The 18,698-nt window shown below is 43.7% G+C and overlaps 1 protein-coding gene across 6 annotated transcripts in view; it reads right to left on the bottom strand.

Annotated features, from left to right (window-relative positions):
* The window catches only part of LOC140728289 (melanophilin-like), a 265,392-nt gene that overhangs the window by 83,290 nt on the left and 163,404 nt on the right, over positions 1–18,698 (bottom strand). For all 6 annotated transcript variants that reach the window (XM_073046792.1, XM_073046791.1, XM_073046790.1 and 3 more), the window contains one exon: positions 3,175–3,336. In XM_073046792.1, coding sequence (XP_072902893.1) covers positions 3,175–3,284 — 110 coding nt within the window. In that variant the 5' untranslated portion in view covers positions 3,285–3,336. The remainder of the gene's footprint in view (positions 1–3,174; positions 3,337–18,698) is intronic.

Genomic DNA, 18,698 nt, shown 5'->3' with positions numbered 1-18,698 from the left:
ATTGGTTGCTGGTCATTTTTTTGGTGTGTAGTTTTTCATTGATTCCATTGTATTTCTTTGTTCTACTGTGAATGATTGCAAGAAAATGTGTTTCAGGGTAGTATTTGGTGACATATATATGTACTTTGACAATAAATTTACTTTGAATTTTGAACTGTGAACTTTTTATGAGAGACTCGATAGCTGGGTTTGATTTCCTTGGATCAAAGGGGGCTTGTGGGAGACATTGACAGGTAGATAGTAATAAGCAATTTCCCATTGCAGAGGCATCTGAGACCAGAACACAATGGCTTAAGGGGAGAAGCAAGAGAATCGGAGGGGTTCTGAGAAAGGAATTTTTCACCCAGAGGGTGATCGCAATCTGGAACAAAATGTCTGAGATGGAGGTGGAAGCAGGCACTCTCATAACATATCTGGACAAGCACTTGAAGTGTCAAAGCATTGTAAGATATGGACCAACTGCTAGTAAATGGGTTTAGTGCAGACAAGTACTGATGATCTGCATGGTTGTAGTGGTTGAAGGGCCTGACACACAATAGTTGCAGCTTCTCAACCCTTTTTGCTTGCAATTAATTCTTTGACTTGGATGGTGGGACCAAGTGTAATATATCAAAGACAGCTTCAACCTCCTTACATTTGTGCCTATCCAGAATTCTTCTGCACCTAATGGAGCTGTCACCTTGTCTCTTAATAATGACCTAGTCCATATAAACAGAGAAAAAAAAAATCTAAATCTGGTCAAGGTGGTACCTGCGTACGATGCTCCTTTAGTTGACATCTTCTGGATAGATAAAGAAACCTTCTATTAGACTTCTTTTATGTATTTTATGTTTGTTTTTCATCTTGAATGTGATTCTGGAACTGTCAGAGCCAGTGATTTGCAGTTTGGAGATTGTTTGGGTGTTTCAGCACTCTGCAGTCTCCGAGAGGTTTCTGGGAGGCAGGGGCAGTGTGAGCGAATCTCATGGTGGGCAGGCTGAGGGATGGCACGCAAGCTAATGTTCGACTTTATTTCACTGATTAAAGCTTCGAATGTGCGTCGATTAAAGTGACAAGGGAGTTTGAGACATCAAGGCCGGCTACCTGTCTTTTGATCACTCTGGGTGAGGGGAAGCCTGCTGCTGTGACCAGAAAGTGTTGGCCAGGTTTTCTGCCCAGCATGAGGACTTGGACTATAGAGATTTTTCAGTCTTATAGTTTTTTTTTGTATCCTGTGTTTTTACTCCAGTCTTTCTTCTTTTTGTGTGGGGAGTGGGATTTTGGGGTTGCGATACTTGTCCCATTTTGTTTGTTTTTTTTGTGCAGGAGGATGGATTTGGGGGTTGATGTGCCTGTTCTGTTTTTGTTCCTTTTTATTTTGTGCAGGGAAGTGGGATTTGGGGGTTGATGATCCTGCAGCTTTTCTTTTCTTTCTTGGTGTGTGCGTAGGCCTCCGTTAGTCTCGGTAGGCCATGGATGCCTGGGCAGGGTTGTATGGAAGACCGGCAGTGGCCCATGCTGCAAGTCTCCCCTCTCCATGCCACCGATGTTGTCCAAGCGAAGGGTATTGGGACCCATACAGCTTAGCACCGGTGTCATCGCAGAGCAATGTGTGGTTAAGTGCCTTACTCAAGGACACACACGCAGCCTCAGCCAAGGCTCGAACTAGCGATCTTCAGATCATTAGACAAACGCCTTAACTACTTGGCCACGCACCAACACTCTTTCTTGGTATTATGGATTGAAAAAAAGAATTTCAGAGTCATATACTTTGATAATAAACAAACCTTTGAATCTTTCGATCTAAGTTCTCTGGCATATGAAGAACTATTTAAAATTCTTGATGAAAGTAAAAAGTAACTGCTTTTGCCTCTACAAATGCAGGTGGATAGGGAATGTGTGCACACCATAATATATTTAATAATTATAATTATATAGTATTAGACTGGCTGAATGTATTAGTTGGTCTTTTCCATTATTGCTCTATCAAGTATATATATTTCATAGGCAACACTGATAGAGCCTTTTTGAACTAGACAAGCATTTAGAAGTTGATTTAGATTCCTAGTATTAGGTTTGAATACCTTGAAAGTGATTTATACATTGGTGGGGCACAACAATGGAGGTTCCTTATCGGTCACCTGTTCGGTTCTCCATTAATCTTAGTTTCATTAACTAATTGAGCATATTCTTGAGTGTGCTATTTACTAGTCAAATTCTGCATTCCTGTCTGTTTTACAACCCCACCCACATCTAATCCACCAGACACTTTTTGACATACATGCAAGAGCACTGTAAGTGATTCAAGGTAACAGAAGTTGCTGCTTAATGAATTATCTAAATGTCCCATCATCTGGTAGTAGCAATCAAATTTTTGCAGATATTAATTTTCTGCTAAAACAAAACAATATCTGAGAGTTTGTCAGCAGGCAAATTGTTGCTAAAGTATCCAGAAATCTTCACATTTAAGGAATATTAAAACATTCCTCTGATGCATTTTAGTCACAATAACAACTCACGCCTATCCCAAATACACAATGAAGGATTTTTATTTGTACAATGGGTGTTTTTGATTCCTGTACATTCAATACTACTGATAAAAGATTTAGTAAACAGTATGTCGCCTTGCTTATTAAGTCATTCCTTTGTTCACAGTACATTGATCCATATAGGCTTTAAATGCTAAAACAAAGCGATTTGATCTTAAGCAACACACAAATGTGCAGAAGGAACTCAGCAGGCCACGGAGTATCTATGGAGGGAAATGGCCAGTCAGCGTTCTTCGTCAAGACTCTCATGTGGACTGAAAGATAGAGGGAAGATAACTAGCATAAAAAAAGTGGAAAGGTGAAGGACAAGCCAGTAGGTGACAGGTGAATGAGGTGAAAGGAGCTGTGTTGCTAGGCAGTTTGGAGAGTGGAAGTAGCACCAGAGGATGGCAGGTGATCGGTAAAAGTGACAAAAGGCTTTAGTCAAGGATTTAGGTCCATTTTTAGAGTGATAGATCACCACTCACTCATTCAGGTGCAGGATAATAATGGGCAGCATAACAGCACCAAAGGGTTGCATTCATATGGCACTTTTAACCAATTGAAATGCCTCAGGTGTAATTGTAAACTTTTGATGCAGAACGTGATATGGCCTTTCATCTTGGTCAATCCTCCCTATTAAGGTGGAAAACTCGCATCTGCTTACCCAAGCCGTTCATCTTCTTTCTTCCGCAGATTCATATCTCGTTGAACAACGTGTAAGACATGTTGGAGTTCCTCTACTGTTAACTGTGAAAGATCCAGCTTCCTGGCCATGCTTGGTATAGTCTTCTTAATTTATTATTCACAAGAAAACCAATGTAGAAATCTGCATAAACACACATTTCAAATTATTTCATGATAGCAGCAATATATATTGTGGGTTATGCATTTTAAATCACATAATAGATAAATATCTATGGGATCTGGACAAAAATGTTTCAGTCCACCAGGCTGGTTCTACCCTATCCCTTGAACTTGTCCCTATTCAAAAATGCATTCAATTTTGCTGAAGGTTCTCACACCTGAAATGTTAGAACTTCCTCTCTTTCCTCAAAGGCTGCCTGACCTGCCAGGTGTTTCCAACATTTTTTGCTTTAAAAGGCACCTGAATTGACTTACGCTAGAAGAGTAATAACATCTGGATGAAAATTGAGATCTTAGTTCTAAATACTGCTTTTGAAACTAGTGAAGCAATATTCGAGCTATTCATGAGGATTTGGGATCAGTCTGGAACCATATTCTCAACTCTGTTCATTGGTCTATAATTTTAAATTGGACCTGAAGTATTGCAATGGGATGTTCTTAAAGATCTGAAGACATAAAATACATCAAATCCATCTATGGTCTTCTCTTTAAATTTGATGCATGTAAGCAAAACCAACTTTGAAACATGCCTTTGAACTTCCCAAGGCCAATAATGTTAATAGACAAATAATATTAATGGCATTACCAGATGATGGACTGAGGTGATTAAGTGAGTTTTAGGATTCCCTCTAAATCAAGGCTATGTGTGGCTGGGAGAGCAGAGGCCATAAGTTTACTTTTAGTGAATAAAGGTTCTGGCAGTGAACTTCACCCAGTGTGAAGACATGGTGGAAATGATTAAAGAGTGAGTTTTGGAGAATGCCATCTGGTTACCTGATCTGAGCTAAAGGCAGGCAGGGTCAGTGGAGAGAGGTGCAGGGACAGAGCTGGCAGTTAGGGTGGCAGGGAGGGTGAAGTGCAGTTTTTTTTGTTGGAGTGTTGAGATAAAAAAGGGATGAATTTGATTGAAAGATATCACACCCTTAGTTTCCTTGGTTTTGAATGGTCAAAAATATTTTGATCCCTGGGTATTCTGCCAACTACCATTGTGTGTAGCTGTAAGAGGTACCTTAAACTAATAATAAAGTGTTTCAAATGCATAAGGTTTTTCTGTCACGTCTTTTTCCCAGGATAGGAGAGTTTAAAGCTTGAGGGTATAGTTTTAATGTGAGAGGGAAAAAATTTAAAAGGGACCTAAAAGGTAAATTTTTCCCATAAAGGCTGGTGGGTGCACAGAACTAGCTGCCTGACACAATGATAGAGACAAGTACAATTACAATGTTTGAAAGACATTTAGACAGGTACGTGGAAAGGAAAGATTTGGAGGGATATGGGCCAAATGCAGGCAGATGGAACTCGTTCAGGAAGGCACCCTGGACAGCATGAATGAGTTGGGTAGAAGGGCCTGTTTTCATGCTGGATAGCTCTGTGACTCAAACATGCAAATGAACTGTAGCACTTACAGCAGAGTAATTAGGGGCAAAACCCTGTTTAGGAGATGGTAGAAAGCAAAGTTGAAATATCCAAAGAGCCACATTACTGAAGAAGGAACATTTGTAACAGAATTCTAGACAACTGGCATAAGGACACCATCCAAGGGTTAGCTCAGGGTGTGAAAGAATAAATATAGATTTTGTTTTGGTTTCTGATTTCTACCATCTACACTTTTTTTCTCCAAAATGGTATTGTTTAATCTAAATTTGAAGAACGGGGGCAACAAAAAAAAAATCCACTGGAAGAACTCAGAAAATTGAGAATTAATGTGTGGGGAAAGGAACTGTTGACATTTTGGATCAAAACCCTGCATCTGACTGAGGGTGGAGAGGCAAGATGGCAAGTACAGGACTGGGATACGATAGCTCAGAAAATTATTAGTAAGACCAAAGAGAAATATTATTTAAAGTATGTAGTAGGAGAAAGAGAGATAATGTGACCTATAGTCAACAAGATGCAGAGATGGAAAGGGACCCATGCCCCAGTGACTTGGAGGATGAGCCTCAAAGGATTTGGGGGATTTTGGGGAACAGATTATGACTATCATCTTTATTCAGCAATGCATTGTTCTACTAGATTAATTCTCCTTTGTGAGTCTGTTGTGCTTATGCTCAATATCCTTCAACCCAGTCTGTTCTGGTCACAAACTTGTCTCTTAAGTTAGTTCCAATTAAATCATTAAAGTAAAATAATCTCTTGGAAACTCTAACACAAGTAGTAAAGGAATAAATGGTAAAAGAGGAACTAATGATATAACAGATGCCATCAGCCAAAGCACTAGATATTTACAACACTTGTGCAAAAAATTTAGAATCAGAATTAATATCCCCGGCATATGTCGAGAAATTCGTTAATTTTATGGCGGCAGTAAAATGAAATACATAATAAATATAGAGAAAAAGCTAAGTTACAGTAAGCATATATATGTCTAATAAGTAGCTAAGTTAAAATAAGTAGTGCACAGAAAAAACAGAAATTAGAAAAGTAGTGAGGTAGTGTCACACATGGAGGAACTCAGCAAGCCAGGCAGAAAATAGTACAGTTGACGTTTCAGGCTGAGAGCCTTCCTCAGGACTGGGAAAAAAAGATGAGGAATCAGAGTTAGAAAGTGGTGGGGGTGGGGGTTGGAGGAAGAACCACAAGGTGATTGGTGAAACCGGGAGGAGGTGGAGTGAAGTAAAGAGCCGGGAATTTGATTGATGTAAACGATACAGGGCTTGAGATGGGGGAATCTGACAGGAGAGGACTGAAGGCCATGGTAGAAAGATAAAAAGGAAGACCAGAGGGTGGTGAGAAGCTGAGAGAGGGAAATGGGAATGGGGAATGGTGAAGGGTAGGGACATTACTGGAAGTTTGAGAAACTGAGGTTCATGCCATCAGGCTGGAGGCTACCCAGACAGAATATAAGGTATTAATTTTCCAACCTGAGTTGGCCTCATCACGACAGTGGAGGAGACAACGGACAGACATGTTGGAATGGGAATGGGAAGTGGAATTAAAATGTGTGGCCACTGGGAGATCCTGATTTTTCTGGTGGTCGGAGCATAGGTGCTCAGCGAAGCGGTCTCTCGATCTGTGTTGGGTCTCACCAGTATACAGGAGGCCATACTGGGTTACCCCAACATACTCACAGCAGAAAGTGGGGAGGAGGGAAAGATGTCGCCTGGTGGTGGGATCCCTTGCCCATTTGTCCCTCCCCACTGATCTCTCTCCTGGCACTTATCCTTGCAAGTGGAACAAGTGCTACATCTGCCCCTACACCTCCTCCCTCACCACCATACGGGGCCCTAAACAGTCCCTCCAGGTGAGGCGATACTTCACCTATGAGTCATTTGGGGTCATCTCACGTACCTGGTATACAGGTGTCCCCCGCTTTACGAAAGTTCGCTTTACGCCACTTTGCTTTTACGAAAGACCTACATTAGTACTTGTTTTCGCTAACCGAAAGAAATCTGAAGAGGATTTTTGCTTTTACGAAAAAAGGTGCCCACTTTAAACTTGTGTTTCCCTTGAGAAAGACTACCATGACTGTGAAGCATTGCGCGGGCAGTTGTGTGCGCATGCGTGTACGTGCCAATTTTTTTCTACAAATTGGTTTTGGCTAAACCTTCCTGATTCTGGTAGGTGAAACTACACTGTACGTACATTATTTCTACTTTATATAGGCTATGTATTTATCATATAATTCCTGCTTTTACTATATGATAGTGTTGTTCTAGGTTTTATGTGCTATTTGGTATGATTTGGTAGATTATTTTTTGGGTCTGGGAACGCTCAAAAATTTTTCCCATATAAATAAATGGTAATTGTTTCTTTGATTTACACCATTTTGGCTTACAAAGGTTTCATAAGAACACGCTACTTTTGGATAGCAGGGGAAACCTGTATACAGGTGTGGCCACCTGTATATTGGTGAGACCCAATGCAGGTTAGGAGACTGCTTTGCTGGGCACCTACACTCTGTCCAACAAAATCTGTGGAATCTTCCAGTGGTCATTCATTTTAATTCCACTTTGCATCCCCATTCCGACATGTCAGTCCATGGCCTCCTCCACTGTCATGATGAGGCCATGCTCAAGATGGAGGAGCAACACCTTATATTCCGTCTGGGTAGCTTCCAACCTGATGGCATTAACATCCATTTCTCAAACTTCAGGTGATGGCCCCATCCCCCTTCACCATTCCCCATTCCCATTCCCCTCTCTCACCTTATCACCTCTGTCTAATGTTCCTCCTCCTTTTCTTTCTACCATGGCCTTCTGTCCTCTCCTATCAGCTTCCCCCTTCTCCACCCCTTTATCTCTCTCACCAATCAACTTTCCAGCTCTTTACTTCACCCCTCCCCCTCCTAGTTTCACCTATCACCTTGTGGTTCTTCCTCCCCTCCCCCACTTTCTTAATCTGAATCCTCTTTTTTTTTCTCATCCTGATGGACAGTCTCGGCCGGAAACATCGACTGTACTTTTTCCATAGATGCTGCCTGAGTTCGTCCAGCATTTTATGTGTATTGCTTGGATTTCCAGCATCTGCAGATTTTCTCTTGTTAGTGAGATACTATTCGTGGTTTCAATATCCATTTAGAAATCAAATGGCAGAAGGGAAGAAGCTGTTCCTGAATCACTGAGTGTGTGCCTTTAGGTTTACATACCTCCTTCCCGATAGTAACAATATGAAGAGGGTATGTTCTGGGTGGTGGGGGACCCTAATGATGGATGCCACCTTTCGAAAGCACCGCTCCTTGAAGGTGTCTTGGATATCGCGGGGTTAGTACCCACGGTGGAGCTGACTAATTTTACAAGTTTCTGCAACTTACTTCAATCCTGTGCAGTAGCCAACCCCCACCCCACCATACCAGACGGTGATGCAGCCAGTCACAATTCTCTCCATGGTACATTTGTAGAAGTTTTCAAGTATTTTAGTTGACAAACCAAATCGCTTTAAACACCTAATGAGATATAGCTGCTGTCTTGCCTTCTTTATATCTGCATCAAAATGTTGCGTCCAGGTTAGATACTCAGAGATATTGCCACCTAGGAACTTGAAATTACTCACTCTCTCCACTTCCTATCCTTCTATGAGGATTGGTTTGTGTTCCCTCATCTTACCCTTCCTGAAGACCACACTCAGCTCTTTAGTCTTACTGACGCTGAGTGCAAGGTTGTTACTGCGACACCACTCAACTAATATATCTTGCTCCTATACGCCCTTCCATCACCATCTGAAATTCTGCCAACAATAACTGTATCACCGACAAATTTATAGATGGCATTTGAGCTGAGCCATTTATTTGACATTTCAGAAATATTTCAAAAAAAACCTCCCCACAATACGTCCCGATACACACAAACGTGCACAGACACATTCAGCCATAGGGTTGTGGGGAAGGAATTACGGTGTGGGTGGGAATAGGTTTCTCCAGCTGTGAAAGTTTCTCTGTCATTGCAGCTAGCCCCGTGAGCTGTGTGGGTGTGGGTGTAAGTGACCTCTGGTCTGCGGGACCACTGCTTGCTGTGCTCTCAGCCTCACAGGAGAGGGCAGTGCAGGGCCATTCCCAGCTCAAGCGATCCACTCCTCCAACAGAATGTCTTTCACAGCTGGAGAGGCCCTGTTCCCCGGCAAGCTGACTGTCAAAGCATTTATTGTCTGGATGTCCTGTCATTGACTTCCACAAACATTCAAAATGACCTATAACTACAAGATAATAAGACCTTAGACATAGAAACAGAATTAGTCCAGTCAGCTGATCGAGTGTGCTCTGCCATTCCATCATGGCTGATTTATTTTCCCTCTCATCCCCATTTTCCTGTTTTCTCCCCATAACCTTTAATGCCCTGACTAATCAAGAACCTATCAAACTATGCTTTAAATACTATGATTCCAATACTTGAGACTTCAGACTCAACACCCCAAAATGTTCATTGCAGTATCGGAAGACCATCAACAACCCCATCAACCTTCAATCAGTTTGTCAAGTGTCCACCAAGTGAAAATAAAACTTTGGATCTCTTGTATACCAATGTTGAAGATGGATCCAGCTCCACAACTCTCCCCACACTTGGAAGATCAGATCACAACCTGGTTCACCTCATGCCCTGTGTCAGCCCAAAGTACAGCACCAGCTAGTTGCCACCAAGATAGTAAAGAAATGGTGTCCAGAGGCCATCAAGGCCTTTAAGGGCCACTTTGAGGTTACTGACTGCAATGTGCTTTGTGAACCAAATGGGAAGGACATTAATGGACTTACTGATTGCATCGCTGGCTACATCAGCTTCTGTGTGGACACTGTAATGTCATCAAGGACTATTTGCTGCTTCCCTAACAACAAACCATGGGTCACCAGTGATCTAAAGGCTCTTCTCAACCACAAAAAGAGAGCCTTTAGATCAGGAGACAGAGAGGAATTGAAACAAGTGCAGAGGGAGCTAAAGGAGAAGATCAAGGTGGCAAAGAAGAATACTGGAGAGAGCTGGAGATCAAACTTGGGCAGAGTAGCACACGGGAGGTGTGGAGAGGCATGAAACACTGGCTTCAATCAGCCAGGCTGTAGAGCCTCGGAATGCAACAGTGAATGGTCTAATGAGACAACTAGTTCTTCAATAGGTTTGATAATTGCCCTTCTGTTTGCACACCCTCAGCACACCAGTCCAGGTGCACTGGCACCCAATGCTCCTCAGCACTAACGCCTCCCCTCCTCCAGTTCAACACGTGGATGAACAACACAGACTACCACTGTCTACATCCCCTCCTTGCCCTGCACCTACCATCCACACCTCCACATAGCAGCTGCTATCGTCCTAATCTTTACTTCCCCCCCGCCCCTGCCTTTCACCAGTCCCCCAGTCATCATGGACTCACCTTCACTACTGAGCAGGTGAGATGATCTCTGAGGAAACTCAGACATGGCAAAGCATTGGGACTGGATGGTGTGAACCTCAGGGTCCTGAAGGAGTGTGCTAAGCAGCTGTGTGGAGTTGTCCAGTGCAGTTTCAATCAGAGTCTCAGCCTGCAAAGGGTCCTGACTGTGTGGAAAACATCATGTGAGGTCCCAGTACCCAAGGCGGCCCAAACAAATGTCTTGAATGACTACCATCTAGTGGCCCTGACCTCGCACATCATGAAGACCCTGAGGGAGGCTAGTCCTGGCTCACTTCTGACCCCTGGTCAGATCAGCCCTCAATCCCCTGCAGTTTGCCTACCAGGAACACATTGGAGTTGACAATGTCACCTACCTGCTGAACACAGCCTACTCCATTCAATGCAGGTTGGCACTTCCCTTGTATCCTGGATAATGGACAACCTGACTGGCAGACCACAATTTGTGTAGATTCAGAGCTGTGTGTCAGACATGGCTATAAACTGCACTGGTGCCCCATGGAGGACTGTATTGGTTCCTTTCCTGTTTACCCTGTATACCTCGGACTTTAGATACAACACTGAATCATGCCATCTGCAGAAATTCTCTGATAACAGCAATAGTTGGGTGTATAAAGGGAGGACTGGAGGATGACTACAGGGCCCTTGTGGAGGACTTTGTCAAATGGTGCAAGCTGAATCATCTGCAGCTCAACACCAGTAAGGACAAAGGAGATGTGATCGACTTTAGGGTGACTAAACCTGCACTGCTCTGTGTTGCTATTGATGGTGAGGACGTGGATGCGGTGAGGACCTACAAGTTTCTGGGGGTGCACTGGATGACAGATATGAGTGGAGCACCAACACACAGGCTGTGTACAAGAAGAGCCAGAGTCCCTCCTACTTCCTGAGGAGACTGAGCTCCTTTGGTGTGTGCAGGCCTCTCCTTTAGATGTCTGTTGTCATCAGTACGATCTTCTATGCGGTGGTGTGTTGGGGCAAAGATATCAACTCCAGTGATGCCAACAGGCTCAATAAACTGATTAGAAAGGCTGGCTGTGTTATAGGAGTCAAACTGGACACACTGGATGCTGTGGTAGAACAAATGATCCTATAGAAAATCCTGGCAGTTCTGGACAATGTTTCTCACCCTCTGCATGCCACCTTGGTTGAACTGATGAGAACTTTTAGTAAGGGACTAAGACAACAGTGCTGCTCCAAAGAGCACTATATGAGGTCATTCTTACCCCCGCCCATTAGGCTCGAAAATGAGTCAACCTACAACTGGTGATGTGTTGACCTCCTCTGTTAGACTGTTTATGGTAACTTATTTTTTTATTCTTTTTTACTTCTCTTCTAATATTTATATATTCGTATATCTGTGCTACTGTGACCCTGTAATTTCCTTTTGATCAATGAAGTATCTATCTATCTTTAAATATATCCAATAACCTGACCTTAACAGTGTCTATGGCAATGAATTCCACAGATTCACCACACTGTGGCTAAATAAATTCCTCCTCATCTCTGTTCAAAATGGACATTCCTCTACTCTGAGGTTGTGTCCCCTGGTCCTAGTCTCACCCCCTATAGGAATCATCCACTCTGTCTAGGCTTTGAATATTTGATAGCCTTCAATGAAATGCCCCTCATTTTTCTAAACTCCAGTGAGTACAGGCCCAAAGCCATCGAACAGTCCATATACATTAATCCTTTCATTCACTGAATAACTCTCGTGAAACTCATCTGGATCCTCTCCTATGTCAGCACATCGTTTCTTAGATAACGGGCCCAAAACTGCTCACAATACTCCAGGTTCAGTCTGACCAATACCTTAAAAAGTCTCATCATCACATCCTTGCTCTTATATTCTATTCCTCTCGAAATGAATGCTAACATTGCGTTTGTCTTCCTTACCACTGACTCAACCTGAACGTTAACACTTAGAAAATTCTGCATAAGGACTCCCAGGTCCTTTTGCACCTCTGAATTTTGAATTTTCTCCCTTGTTAGAAAATAGTCTATACCTTTATTAAGTGCATAACCATACACTTTCCTACACTGTATTCCATCTGCCACTTCTTTGCCCATTCTCCTGATCTGTCTGTCCTTCTGCAGTCTCCCTGCTTCCTCAACACTATCTGCTCCTCCATCTGTCTTTGTATCATCTGCAAACCTGACCACAAAACCATCAATCCCATCATCCAAATAACTTGTAAAAAAGTGGTCTGAACACCAACCCCTGCAGAACACCACTAGTCACTGGCAGCCAGCTAGAATAGGGAGTAGGCACCTTTTAATTCACTCTTTACCATATAACCATATAACAATCACAGCACGGAAACAGGCCATTCCGGCCCTCCTAGTCCGTGCTGAACTCTTAATCTCACCTAGTCCCACCTACCCGCACTCAGCCCATAACATTGGAAAAAAAAGTTGAATTTCCCCATGGGGATGAATAAAGTATCTATCTATCTATCTACCTATCCAATTTTACCTTAAATGACACAACTGAACTGGCCTCTACTACTTCTACAGGAAGCTCATTCCACACAGCTATCACTCTCTGAGTAAAGAAATACCCCCTCGTGTTTCCCTTAAACTTTTGCCCCCTAACTCTCAAATCATGTCCTCTCGTTTGAATCTCCCTTACTCTCAATGGAAACAGCCTATTCACGTCAACTCTATCTATCCCTCTCAACATTTTAAATACCTCGATCAAATCCCCCCTCAACCTTCTACGCTCCAATGAATAGAGACCTAACTTGTTCAACCTTTCTCTGTAACTTAAGTGCCGAAACCCAGGTAACATCCTAGTAAATCGTCTCTGCACTCTCTCTAATTTATTGATATCTTTCCTATAATTCGGTGACCAGAACTGTACACAATATTCCAAATTTGGCCTTACCAATGCCTTGTACAATTTTAACATTACATCCCAACTTCTGTACTCAATGCTCTGATTTATAAAGGCCAGTGTTCCAAAAGCCTTCTTCACCACCCTATCTACATGAGACTCCACCTTCAGGGAACTATGCACTGTTATTCCTAGATCTCTCTGTTCCACTGCATTCCTCAATGCCCTACCATTTACCTTGTATGTTCTATTTGGATTATTCCTGCCAAAATGTAGAACCTCACACTTCTCAGCATTAAACTCCATCTGCCAACGTTCAGCCCATTCTTCTAACTGGCATAAATCTCCCTGCAAGCTTTGAAAACCCACCTCATTATCCACAACACCTCCTACCTTAGTATCATCAGCATATTTACTAATCCAATTTACCACCCCATCATCCAGATCATTTATGTATATTACAAACAACATTGGGCCCAAAACAGATCCCTGAGGCACCCCGCTAGTCACCGGCCTCCATCCCGATAAACAATTATCCACCACTACTCTCTGGCATCTCCCATCTAGCCACTGTTGAATCCATTTTATTACTCCAGCATTAATACCTAACGACTGAACCTTCTTAACTAACCTTCCATGTGGAACTTTGTCAAAGGCCTTGCTGAAGTCCATATGGACTACATCCACTGCCTTACCCTCGTCAACATTCCTCGTAACTACTTCAAAAAATTCAATAAGGTTTGTCAAACATGACCTTCCATGCACAAATCCATGCTGGCTACTCCTAATCAGATCCTGTCTATCCAGATAATTATAAATACTATCTCTAAGAATACTTTCCATTAATTTACCCACCACTGATGTCAAACTGACAGGTCTATAATTGCCAGGCTTACTTCTAGAACCCTTTTTAAACAATGGAACCACATGAGCAATACGCCAATCCTCCGGCACAATCCCCGTTTCTAATGACATCTGAAAGATCTCCGTCAGAGCTCCTGCTATCTCTACACAAACTTCCCTCAAGGTCCTGGGGAATATCCGGTTAGGACCCGGAGATTTATCCACTTTTAAATTTCTTAAAAGCGCCAGTACTTCCACCTCTTTAATTGTCATAGGTTCCATAACTTCCTTACTTGTTTCCCACACCTTACACCAATCAATATCCTTCTCCCTAGTGAATACCGAAGAGAAGAAATCATTCAAAATCTCTCCCATCTCCCTCGGCTCCACACATAGCTGACCACCCTGATTCTCTAAGGGACCAATTTTATCCCTCACTATCCTCCTGCTTTTAATATAACTGTAGAAGCCTTTCGGATTTACTTCCACCTTATTTGCCAAACCAAACTCGTAACTTCTTTTAGCTTTTCTAATCTCTTTCTTAAGTTTCCTTTTACATTCTTTATATTCCTCGAGCAATTCCTTTACTCCATGCTGCCTATATCTATTGTAGACATCCCTCTTTTTTCGAACCAAGTTTCTAATATCCCTTGAAAACCATGGCGCTTTCAAACCTTTAACCTTTCCTTTCAACCGAACAGGAACATAAAGATTCTGTACCCTCATAATTTCACCCTTAAATGACCTCCATTTCTCTATTACATCCTTCCCATAAAACAACTTGACCCAATCCACTCTCTCTAAATCCCTGCGCATCTCCTCAAAGTTAGCCTTTCTCCAATCAAAAATCTCAACTCTAGGTCCAGTCCTGTCCTTCTCCATAATTATATTGAAGCTAATGCTATTGTGATCACTGGACCCGAAGTGCTCCCCAACACATACATCTGTCAGCTGACCTATCGCATTCCCTAACAGGAGACCCAACACTGCCCCATCTCTAGTCGGTACTTCTATGTATTGTTGCAAAAAGCTATCCTGCACACATTTCACAATCTCTAAGCCATCCAGCCCTTTTACAGAATGAGCTTCCCAATCTATGTGTGGAAAATTAAAATCTCCCACAATCACCACCTTGTGTTTACTACAAATATCTGCTATCTCCTTACACATTTGCTCTTCCAACTCACGCTCCCTATTAGGTGGCCTATAATACACTCCTATCAGTGTTACTACACCTTTCCCATTCCTCAATTCCACCCAAATAGCCTCCCTAGAGGAGCTCTGTAATTTATCCTTCCAAAGCACCGCCATAAGATTTTCTCGGACAAGCAATGCAACACCTCCTCCTCTGGCCCCTCCTACTCTATCACACCTGAAGCAACTAAATCCAGGAATATTTAGTTGCCAATCACACCCTTCCTGCAACCATGTTTCACTAATAGCTACAACATCATAATTCCAGGTATCAATACACACTTTAAGCTCATCCACCTTTCTTACAATGCTCCTAGCATTAAAATAGATACATTTAAGATACTCTCCACCTCCTCCTCTCTTTTCATCCCTAGCAATGCATTCAAATTTATTATCCTTTTCTTTCTTCTCCCCTACAACTTCGGGCTGAGCGCATCCCTTCTCCATCACCTGCCTTTCCTCCCTCACACGCTGTCTACTTACTTGCTCTACTGGTGAACTAACCTCCTCTCCCATAGTTTCCTCAAATTGATTTCCGCCCCCCCATCTTACTAGTTTAAAGTCTGCCCCGTAGCCCTAGCAAACCTCCCCGCTAGGATATTGGTCCCCCCAGGATTCAAGTGTAACCCGTCCTTCTTGAACAGGTCACGCCTGCCCCAGAAGAGGTCCCAATGATCCAGAAACTTGAATCCCTGCCCCCTGCTCTAATCCCTCAACCACGCATTCATCCTCCACCTAATTCCATTCCTACTCTCACTGTCGCGTGGCCCAGGCAGTAATCCCGAGATTACTACCTTTGCGGTCCTTCTTCTTAACTGCCTTCCTAACTCCCTATACTCTCGTTTCAGGACCTCCTCCCCTTTCCTACCTATGTCATTGGTACCTACATGTACCACGACCTCTGGCTCCTCACCCTCCCACTTCAGGATATCTTGGACGCGATCAGAAACGTCCCGGACCCTGGCACCAGGGAGGCAAACTACCATCCGGGACTCCCGATCACCTCCACAGAACCGCCTGTCTGAACCCCTGACTATCGAGTCCCCTATTACTATGGTCCTCTTTCTTCTATCCCTACCCTTCTGAGCTACAGGGCCGTCCTCTGTGCCGGAGGCCCGGCCACTGTCACTTCCTCCAGGTAGGCTGTCCCCCCCAACAGTACTCAAACATGAGTACTTATTGTCAAAGGGTACAGCCACCGGGGTACTCTCTAGTACCTACCCCTTCCCCTTCCTGACCGTGACCCACCTATCTGCCTCCCGTGGCCCCAGAGTGACCACCTGCCTGTAACTCCTCTCTATCACCTCCTCACTCTCCCTGACCAGGCGAAGGTCATCGGGCTGCAGCTCCAGTTCCCTAATTCGGTCCCTCAGGAGCTGCAGTTCGGCGCACCTGGCGCAGATGTGGACGTCCGGGAGGCTCGGAGACTCCAGGATCTCCCACATCCGACACCGAGAACAACAAGCTGCCCTCACACTCATACTTCCCGAATAACTGAAAATAACAAGGAGAATTAAAAGATAAGCCTACTGTGCCCTCTTCCGCCTAAGCCCTCTGAGCCCAAGCCCTACACTCTGCTCCCGGCTCACTCCGCTGCCCGCAAACGAAGCTGCCCGCTTCTTAAGGCTGCGTTCTTTTTATATCTTCCCTCCTTCCCAGGCCTCCTTCACGCGCCTGCGCAGTCCCGCCTCTCAGACTCCGATCTGAGAAGCAATTTGAAAATGGCCGCCGCCGCACTTCTTCTCAAAGCCTCGCTGTCCTCTTCCAAAAGAGAACTACCTCACTCCTTCTCTCCTTTTTATATCTTCCCTCCTTCCCAGGCCTCCTTCATGTGCCTGCGCAGTCCCGCCTCTCAGACTCCGATCTGAGAAGCAATTTGAAAATGGCCGCCGCCGCACTTCTTCTCAAAGCCTCGCTGTCCTCTTTGCCTCCTGCCAGTCAGCCAATGTTATGTCCATGTTAGTATGTTTCCTGTATTACCATAGGCTCTTATCTTGTTAAGCAGCCTCAAGTGAGGCACCTTGTCAAAGGCCTTCTGATAATCCAAATAAACAATATCCACCAACTCTCTTTTGTCCATCCTGCCTGTTATTTCCTCTAGGAATTCCAACAGCTTTGTCAGGCAAGGTTTTCCTTTTAGGAGCCCATGCTGACTTTGGCCTACTTTATCATGTGCTTCCAAGTACCCCAAAACCTCGTCCTTAGTAATGAACACCAACAGCTTCCCAGCCACTGAATTCAGGCTAACTGGCCCACAACGTTCTTTTTTCTGCCTCAATCAGAGGCTCACAGTGTGTGAAGGCAGACCGGTGGGGGCTTGTGTGTGTGTGTCCACCCTCGCCTGGGTGACAGGCTCACCAATGAAGAACGGTCTGGCCTGGTACAGAGGGGTCACAGTCGGTGACCACAACAGGACAAGAAGACAACGGAAGGTTTGCCTGCAACTGCATCACCTCTCTCTCTCTCTCTCTCTCTCTCTCCCCCCCCCCCCAATGGCACAACAGGAACTACCTCGACTTAAACTAAACTGAACTCTGCACCATCATAAAACTATTCATTTACCCCTAGACTTTGATACAGCTTGGTTTCTGATTCCTATTTCCACACTTCTGTATATATCATTGCTAACCTGTTTTATATATTTGCATTTTATAATACTGTATTACTTAGTTTACTAATAAAGACTTATAGTTACAGTAATACCAGACTCCAACGTATTATTCCATTTCTGCTGGTTTGGTAACCCGGTCACGGGGTACGTGACACTTAATTGTTGAGTATGGGTCCTCAAGCTCCTGCTCCATGGTGGTAGCAGTGAGAAGAGGGAACCTCCTTGATGATGAGGATCTTTAATAATAGATTCCACCATCTTGAGGCACCTCCTCTTGAAGATGTCCTCGATGGTGGGGAGAGATGTGCCCATGATGGAGCTTACTGAATCTACAATCCTCTGCAGTCTCTTGTAATCCTGCATATTGGCACCTCCATGCCAGATGTTGATGTAACCAGACAGAATACTCTCCACCATACATCTATAGAAACGTGTAAGTGACTTTATGACATACCAAATTTCTCAAACTCCCAATGAAGTAGAGCTGCTGGTGTGCCTTCTTCATGAATGTGCCAATGTGTTGGACCCAAGATAGATCCTCTGAGATGTTGATGCCCAGGAACCTTACTCTTCATCTGATGACCACTCAATAAGGACTGGTGCGTGTTCTCCTAATTTCCCCTTCCTGAAGTCCACAATCAGTTAATTGATTTTGCTGACATTGCATGCGGTTGTAATGATACCACTCATCCATCTCACTCCTTGTATGCTCCCTCATCTCTATTTGAGATGGTATTAATAACAGAAATGTTATTGGTGAATTTACAGATGGTATGTGAGCTAGAAGCACATATTCATGAGTGCAGGTAAAGTAGAGCAGAGGGCTGAGCTCATCTCCTTGAGGTGGACCTGAGTTGATAGTCAGCGAGGAGATGTTATTACTGATCCTTGCTGATTGAGGTCTCCTAATGAGGATCCAGTTGCAGAGGGAGGTAATAGAGGTCCGTGAAGCCTCGCTATTAACACTGAGGGAAAGGTGGTGCTGAACGCCAAGATAAACAGAAGCCTGATACATGTTTTACTGTTGTCCGCG

The sequence above is a fragment of the Hemitrygon akajei genome, chromosome 5 (assembly GCF_048418815.1).
Source record: "Hemitrygon akajei chromosome 5, sHemAka1.3, whole genome shotgun sequence".
Taxonomy (NCBI): domain Eukaryota; kingdom Metazoa; phylum Chordata; class Chondrichthyes; order Myliobatiformes; family Dasyatidae; genus Hemitrygon; species Hemitrygon akajei.
Note: the sequence above shows the minus strand (reverse complement) of the source record. Positions and strands in the feature narration are given on the sequence as shown.